Here is a 9,007-nt window from a genome sequence, read left to right on the forward strand (position 1 = left end):
TTCATGTTGCTAGCCCCATCATATCCTTGTCCACGGATTTGAGTCATACTCAAGCCATGACTAACAAGTAAAGCTTCAATTACATCCTTAAGTGATAAAGAGGTAGTATCATCTACATGAATAACTCCAATAAAATGCTCACATGGCCTCCCCAATTTATCAACATAACGCAAGCAAAAAGCTAGTTGTTCTTTATGTGATATATTACTAGACTCATCAGCTAAAATTGCATAGGGCTCATCACCGAGTTCTTCAAAAAAAATTTCAAGTTTCTATGGCACAACAATGATTAATTTGCTTTTGTATGTCTAGGCTAATTAAGGTACAGTTATCTAGAGCATTGTTCAAAACATACTTTTTCACTTCTTCACTATTTTCGGCAAGAAACTTCAAAAGTTCAATGAAGTCCCCTCTGTTCCTAGATTCTTCACTTTTATCATGTCCACGAAATGCCAACCCTTGATGCAAAAGAAACTTGATACACCTAAGTGAATAAGTCAACCTTTTCTTATAAAGACGAAGATCCTCGTCACTCCACTTCTCAATATCACAATCAATTGCAACCTTGGGATTTTTAAAGCTAATGTATCTCTCTTGAGCTGCAATATATGCCTTAGAACCCACATGTTTGAGAAGTGCTTTCTCTTTTGTGTTCCAATTCTTCCAGCCATCAACAGTAAATGTGTCTGACCCAGTACCCTTCTTAAACAAGTAGCGTATAAAGCAAAACACATCATCCTTCTTAATACTATACTCAAGCCAATCATGATTGTACATCCAACAATAATTGAATCCCAGATCCTTGTCTAAAATCTTTCTTTTTGGGAAATCATGTGCAAAAGGTTTGAATGGACCTTTAATAATATATGCTCTTCGAATTGCATCTTAATCATTAATAGGATATTTTAGAATGGGACGTCTTTCACCTAGATCATGTGGAAGACGATTGATGTCATAAACTAGTGACAGTGAAGACGGTTGTGGCGGTGGCGATGGCATATGATTTATAATTTCCTCAATTATCTCATAAGTTTGCTCTTCCACCACAGGTTCAACTGGATCGGGGGAATGATTAGAAGCAGCAGCAGCTGCCGCCACCTTTTTTGCTTGATGCTTCTGAAAAAGAGATGCAATATCCGAGTTTCTCTTCATAACTGCATAAATATTAAACAATTTGTTATTTGTGATGTTAGCACATAGCTATGAAATTAGACAATAATTTTCTAAAAAAGACGAAGAATAGAAGATTAAATTTTACCTAAGAGAAATAGCGAATCGACGAGCCTCCGTGACTGTGCGCCCGTGCAAACTGCAACTATAAATGCGTGATCGGTAAACGGAGGGCAGCAAGGCAAAGGCCAGAGAGCACCGGCCACCAGGACCAGGGCGTCACCGTCCGTTACGCCTCACCGCGTCGGCATCGGTGTCGGTGTCAACTATCAGGGCGTCGTCGTCGTGAGTTCGTGACTCCTCAGCCCTGATGAACAGATCCAGATTAGAATACCAAAAGCCAAAAGTGAAACATGTATCCTATAGACGTGTACGTACTTGCCGCGTGGGCCGCTTCCTGGGCTTCTAACTTGGGGCTTCCGTGATAGCGTGATCAGGTGAATATTTTTTATTTTTTTTATAAATAGAGATGTGTATAATACTTATATTATATTGCACATTTGCCGGTCAAATAGGGTGGCTTAGGGTGGCTCCACCACTGACTCCTAGGCCTCGTTCGGCTTACCCTATATCTGTTTGGGTTTTTTTTAGTTGAAACCGTTTTTTTCTCTCATAATATTTCAGCTATACCAGTGTTTTTCAGCTAATTTCACTCAAGGCCTTGGGTCCAGTTTAGTTTGCAAAAAATTTTGCAAAATTTTTCACATTCCCCGTCACATCGAATCTTTGGACGCATGCATGAAGCATTAAATATAAATAAAAAATAAAACTAATTACACAGTTTAGACGAAATCCACGAGACGAATCTTTTAAGCCTAATTAGACTATGATTGGACACTATTTGCCAAATAACAACGAAAACGCTACAGTAGCCATTTTGCAAAATTTTTTGCATCTAAACAAGGCCTTGTTTAGTACAAAAAAAATTTCCAAAAAAAATGCTACAGTAGCCATCACATCGAATCTTGCGATACGTGTATGGAGCATTAAATATAGATGAAAAAAAGCTGATTGCACATTTTGGTTAGAAATCGCGAGATGAACGTTTTGAGCCTAAATAATCTATAATTAAATATTAATTACAAAATAAAAACGAAAGTACTACAGTAGCCAAATTCCTAAATTTCGCCCAACTAAACGAGCCCCGAGATTCAGCCGAATGGAGCCCTACTCGAGTGCAGGCAAACCACTGTCATTTGTCAATGATGCCCGCCCCTAAGAATCGAATCCTGTAATCCATACGGAACAGTGCATTTGATGCTTGCAACTATCCTTACAACTAAGGGGGTGTTTGATTCCTATAGGAAAATTTTAGTCCCTGTCCCATCGGATATTTGGACACATGCATGAAGTATTAAATATAGACGAAAAAAATAACTAATTGCACAGATTGTGGCTAATTTGCGAGACGAATTTTTTAAGCCTAATTAGTACATGATTTGACAATGTGGTGCTACAGTAAATATGTGCTAATGGCGAATTAATTAGGCTTAATAAATTCGTCTCGTAAATTAATCTCCATCTATATAATTAGTTTTATAATTAACTCATATTTAATTTTTCTAAATAGCATCCGAACGTCCAATATAATATAGACTAAAATTTAGTCCATAAACAAACACCCCCTAACGTTAACTAGTACTGTATCGTTCGCATCGGTACGTCCTTCGGTCATTGCTGTATCGTCGAGAGCTACTACTACAGCTACAGTACTACTCTGTCCGAATCAGGATGTAACCGTATTCCTAATCAAACTCTGTAACGATGGGCCTAATCAAACTCTGTAACGACGTTTTAGAGGGTGTTTGGTTGACCTCCTAAATTTTAGTCGCTGTCTTATTAGATGTTTGATATATATACAGAGTATTAAATATAGACTAATTCAAAATTAATTACATATTTTGTGACTAATTTGCGATACGAATCTTTTAAGCCTAATTAGTCCATGATTTGATAATGTTTGCTACAGTAAGTATGTGTTAATGACGGATTAATTATGCTTAAAAATCGTCTAGTGGAATACTGACGGATTATATAATTTGTTTTTTTATTAGTATCCGAACACTCAATGCAATATCCTCTCAACACATCTTCTAAATTTTAGTACCGAATCCAAACACCTCCTTACTAAAGTTTATAGTATGAACGAGCAGATGGGAAGCTATATTTATGTTTAACAATGTGTTAATGCAGTTCAGACTTGAGAGGCTGGAGGCTATGAAGAGCGAAGAAGAGCAGGCACCTAGGCTATGTTTAGTTCACCCCGAATCTGAACTTTGACATTATGCAAAAGGAAGATTTCCTATTTTATTAAACTTGTGGTACATTTATGGAGTACTAAATATTGACGAAATTAAAAACTAATTATACAGTTTAGTTGTACTTTGCGAGACAAATATTTTAAACCTAATTAATTAACAATTAGATAAGTATTACTAAATATAAACGAAATGCTACCGTACCTACGGAATTCAGTCGGCGCCAAGTTTGGGTGCGACTAAACGCGGCCCTACTATACTCGTCTGCGTAGGAGTACATGCGTCGTGTGCAAGCTTGGGCGGACGAGGCCCGAGAGTGGTAGGGCTGCTGGCACAGGCAGCCGTAGGCAGGCAGCAGGGGGTCGTGGAAGACAACTGGCTCTGGGCGCTCTGCGCCATGGATGATGGATGTGGTCACGTGGATCACACTATCCATGGCCGCAGTCTTGGAAAAGAAGAAAAACTATCCACGGGCATGGGCCATGGCCGCCCGGAACGGAGCGTGTTGGAGGCAAGGGCCTGTTCGCTTGTCTCTGTTACGAAGGAATCTGAATGGTTCGAAAAAATACCTAATAAATTTATAAGAGAAAAATACTGTTTTAAATAAAAAATAAGTGAATTAAACTGGATTTAAAGGCATGCCAACGGACCCGGCGGTTTACCTGCGGCCATGAATGATCGATCACGAGGTTTTGCTGACATGCTTACTCCCATTCCGGACGGAGGAGTATATATATAAAAAAAGAAAAAAAGAAAAAGGACGGGAAGTACTAGTGTACCGTACCACACGCAGTACAGCCCCCCTAGTCGCGGCCCCACAAACATGGCCATCCCCAAACGCCATGCCCATCAGCCCACTGCAGCAGGCAACAGGGAAGGGAAGCTTGCGAGGCAAGCGGCCAAGCGTGAGCCGGGTGCCAAGGCATTGCTGCACAGGCACAGCGCAGAGCGCACCCACGGACACGGACCCACCCACCCAGCAGCTCTGCAAAGCGGCCACTGCGCGTTCACGCGTCGAGCGAGTGCCATGGCATGGCAGTGGCAAGTCTCGTCGGATGGGGGCCGGGCCGGGCCGGGCCAGCCAAGCAAGTCCGTCCGTGCAGCCACGGCCCACGGGACGCCTTCCGTACGGCACGGCCCCCCTCGGCCTTGTTGTCCTTCCTCGCGCGGGGAGACGCCGGGGTCAGCAGGCTGCAGCGACGGGCAGGCACGTCTGTCTGCGCCTCTGCCCGCCAGAGCTGGCGAGTAGGCCGTGGCCGAGATAACCGCCGACTTGTGTAATAAGGCTGTATTTAGTTCTAAAAAAGTTTCTCAAAAAGTGTTACATCACATTAAATTTTATAAAGCATTAAATGTAGACGAAAAAAATTAATTACACAGTTTAATTGAAAATCGCGAGATAAACGTTTTAAGTCTAATTAGTCCATAATTAAATACTAATTACTAAATAAAAACAAAATTACTATAGTAGCCAAATTTCTAAATTTCACAAACTAAACACACCCTAGAAAAAACAGAGCACGTGAGAGCAACTCCAGTCCTCGGAGTTGAGACGCGATCGAGTTAAGGCCCGAGTATAATCAACGAGTCAGAGAGTCAGCAAATGAATCGATGCAGCTGTATAAGGCCATGTTTAGTTCCACTAAAATTCAAACTTTAGCACTATACAAAAAGAAGATTCTCCATCACATTAAACTTGTGGAACATATATGGAGTACTAAATGTTGACGAAATCAAAAACTAATTGCACAGTTTGATTGTACTTTGCGAGACGAACATTTTGAGCCTAATTAGTCAACGATTGGACAATTATTATCAAGGCCTTATTTAGATTGAGGTTAGAAATCAGTATTTGGCACTGTAGCACTTTCCTTTGTATTTGACAATTATTGTTCAATCATGGCCTAACTAGGCTCAAAAGATTCGTCTCGTAATTTACAATCAAACTGTGTAATTAGTTATTTTTTTATCTACATTTAATACTTTATGCATGTGTTCAAAGATTTAATATGATGAAGAGAAAGTGAAAAAACTTACAATCTAAACCAGGCCCAAATACAAATGAAATACGATGGTGCACTACAGTTATCTGAATTCCGCTCTCTAGTCAATCGAAACGCTCCGAGAATGAAGGGATTCCAAGCGAGGACTCGGCACGAGAAAGACAGCACACGAGCAGCTAACTCTGAGCATAATTGACCCAAGACCGAACTAATTGGGATTAAGACTGAAGTGACGACCTTGTTTAGTTTCAAAAAGTTTTCTCAAAAAATACTACAGTAGGTATTACATCGGATCTTGTGATACGTGCATAGAGCATTAAGCATTAAATATAGAAAAAAAACTAATTATATAGTTAGGTTGGAACTAATTGTATAGTTAGGTTGAAAATCGCGAGACGAACGTTTTAAACCTAATTAATTCATAATTAAATACTAATTGCTAAATAAAAACGAAAATTCCACCGTAACAAAATTCCTAAATTTCACCCAACTAAACGCAGCCTAAGATTTGAGGTTTTTGGCCACTAGTTGAGTCCATGCTGCCAAAACTTTGGGTAAGCGAACTTTGGGCCTGGTTCACTTTGCAAATTCTTTGAACCTGATGAATAGTATCATTTTCGTCTTATTTGATAAATATTGTCCAATCATGAACCAACTAGGCTCAAAAGATTCATCTCGTGATTTCCAACTAAACTGTGTAATTAGTTATTTTTTTTACCTACATTTAATACTCCATACAAACAGCTAAAAATTGATGTGATGAAGAGAGAACGAAAAAAACTTAGAATTTGGAGGGCATCTAAACAAAGCCTTGATTTTTTTTTTTTGACATTATGGCCCGTAATAGTGGTTTTCATTTCAAGCGGTGACCACGAACGAAATGGATATGTACAATGTGAGCACCACACGAGAAACCGTACACCGTACACCAACACCACCACCACCGACTCGAGCACCAAAATTTCCAACTTTAGCACTATATAAAAAGAAGATTCCCCGTTATATCAAACTTACGGTATATTTATGGAGTATTAAATATTGACGAAATTAAAAACTAATTACACAGTTTGATTGTACTTTGCGAGACGAACGTTTTGAGCCTAATTAATCAACAATTAGACAATTATTACCAAATACAAACGAAATGCTACAGTACGCTACAGTGCGCTACAGTGCTACAGTCCATCCGGCGGCACCAACTCCGGCAGCAACTAAACGCGCCCTAGTAGTCTAGTACACGTCTACACGAGCGGCGTGGAGCACTGCGCCGTGGCGGGGTCCCACATGGCGGGCAGCAGGAACCTGCGCCCAGCCACCCCGACGGCGTTGTAGCTAGCGCCCGTGGCGGCGTCCACGCGCACCTGGCCCGGGTAACCCGGGTACGCACCGGCGCCGAACACGCCCGCGCACGCCGACACGGCCTCCAGCGGCGCCTCCGCGGGGCCCTGGAAGAACCCGCCGCCGTACGGGTTGGTCACCGCGCCCGCCAGCAGCGTCGCCAGCGTGATCACCGCGCCGTCCATCCCCACGTCCGCGTTCGGGGACACCAGCGGAGCCGGCTGCTGCGGGCCGTACGGAGGCTGGTGGAACGGCCACGCGCACTCCCCCGGGCACTGCTCCGCCGGGTTGCCCACCCACGCGTACGCGAACCGCCCACGTCCCCCGTGGCCACTGCTGGCGGGCGACGGGGTGCTCGCCGACGCGTGCAGGCCGCAGCGGGAGAGGCAGAACCCGTCCACCAGCACGTCCGGCGCCGTCACCACCACGGCCATGGTGCTGCGGTGCGGGCCCAGGCGCGATGCCAGGGACGCCAGTGACGACTCCGAGAGGCGCCGGCCCAGGGACAGCGACGTGTCCAGCACCTGGCGGCCCAGCGACAGCCGCGCCGCGCCTGGGTGGTAGCGCGCCGTGGTGGCCCACCACGCCGCCACGGACGGCGCGGCCGAGCCGGAGGCCGACCCAGACGCCGTCCCTGACCCCGAAGGGGAAAGGGAGAGGATGAAGTCGGCCACGACGGCGCGCTGTGCCGGCGTGAAGCGCCCGTACCAGAGCAGGTTGACGGAGTAGTTGCCCGTCAGCAGCTGCCCGTGGTGATTGGTGAGCGTCACGGGCGGCTGGCTCACGAGGAACAGCTGCCGCGGGGTGGCCGCGCCGGCTCCGGTGGCGGCGGCCGCGGCGAGGAGGAGGAAGGGGACGAGGCTGTGGGGCATGGCTGTCATGGATAGCTTTGGTGGGATGAGATGGGAGGGAGGGAGGGACGGACCCTGGCAAGCGGCCGTGACTGGCCGAGGGGTTTTATAGTGGTTTACGGAGGGGAGTAGGAGTACTGATATTAGCTAGCGCCGCGCATGGGCCCGGGCCAGTCCGATGTGGATGTGGCAGGGCGGAAGGAGGACGGAGGGCTTGGGTGGGCGTGGTCCACTGGGCCGGGCGCGACTTTTCACGGCTTTTGTTTCCTTTTCCATTTCCTCGCTCTTTTTTTTTCTGTGGGCCGGACACAGACAAATCATTTTTTGTCCTTGCGGTGGGCCCCTGGGTGCTGCGGATGGGGCCTGCGTCGTCAGGGTTCCTGGCGTGGGAAGAGGCGTGCGCGGGTTTTGAAAAATTTCAGCTCATGTTGACACGTGACACCGCTATGTCACAGTCACTACACTGGCGTATTGTTGGTGAAGTACTCGTACATAGGCGCACCGAGGCCCTGTTTAGTTCCACCTTATTTTGCCAAATTTTTTAAGATTTTTCGTCACATCGAATTTTTAGACACATGTATGAAGTATTAAATTTAAATAAAAAATAAAATTATTACACAGTTTAGACGAAATTCAGAAGACGAATCTTTTAAGTCTAATTAGACTATGATTAGACACTAATTACCAAATAACAACGAAAACGCTACAGTTGCATTTTATAAAAAAATTCGGATCTAAACTGAGCCCGAGATGGTCGGCAAAATGGTGCTCATCTCATCTCATCGTTGCTCCTGAAACTAAGGAGAGAGAGCGAGGAACAGCTAGTACAGTCGTGGCTTGCGAAAACAACGGCGGGCATGATTACATCCATGTCTTGCAAAAGGATGGACACTGTGACGTCACCGGAATTCATGACCGGCGTCACAGTCTCCCGTCCGTCCTCTTTATCTATGCCTCGTTTAGATTGCGAAAAAAAGTGAAGCTGATGAATAGTATTATTTTCGTCTTATTTGATAAATATTGTCCAATCATGGACCAGCTAGGCTCAAAAGATTCATCTCGTGATTTTCAACTAAACTGTGTAATTAGTTATTTTTTTACCTATATTTAATACTATATGCAAACGGTTAAAAATTGATGTGATGGAGAGAGAATGAAAAAACTTGAAATTTGGATGACATCTAAACAAGGCCCTACTCATAAATCCGACCGCATGGCCCCGGCCGAGAATCTAGGCTTTGGAAAACAACACGCCAGCCCAATCAATGTTTTATTAGACGGTCTCCAATAACGTTACCTAAATAGTAGTTTGGGTAGCCAAATACATGGTCCAACAGAAGATCCAATTAGCGAACCTATTTTGCCTAGCACCCGAACGAAAACGCAA

The 9,007-nt window shown here is 44.4% G+C and overlaps 1 protein-coding gene across 1 annotated transcript; it reads right to left on the reverse strand.

Annotated features, from left to right (window-relative positions):
- Positions 1-6,439: 6,439 nt before the first annotated feature.
- LOC136472633 (protein EXORDIUM-like 2) lies at positions 6,440-7,681 on the reverse strand. The gene has a single exon (XM_066470344.1). The coding sequence runs from the start codon at positions 7,648-7,650 to the stop codon at positions 6,673-6,675; it is 978 nt and encodes a 325-aa protein (XP_066326441.1). The 5' UTR covers positions 7,651-7,681; the 3' UTR covers positions 6,440-6,672.
- Positions 7,682-9,007: the final 1,326 nt, after the last annotated feature.

Source organism: Miscanthus floridulus, chromosome 8 (assembly GCF_019320115.1).
Source record: "Miscanthus floridulus cultivar M001 chromosome 8, ASM1932011v1, whole genome shotgun sequence".
Classification (NCBI taxonomy): Eukaryota; Viridiplantae; Streptophyta; class Magnoliopsida; order Poales; family Poaceae; genus Miscanthus; species Miscanthus floridulus.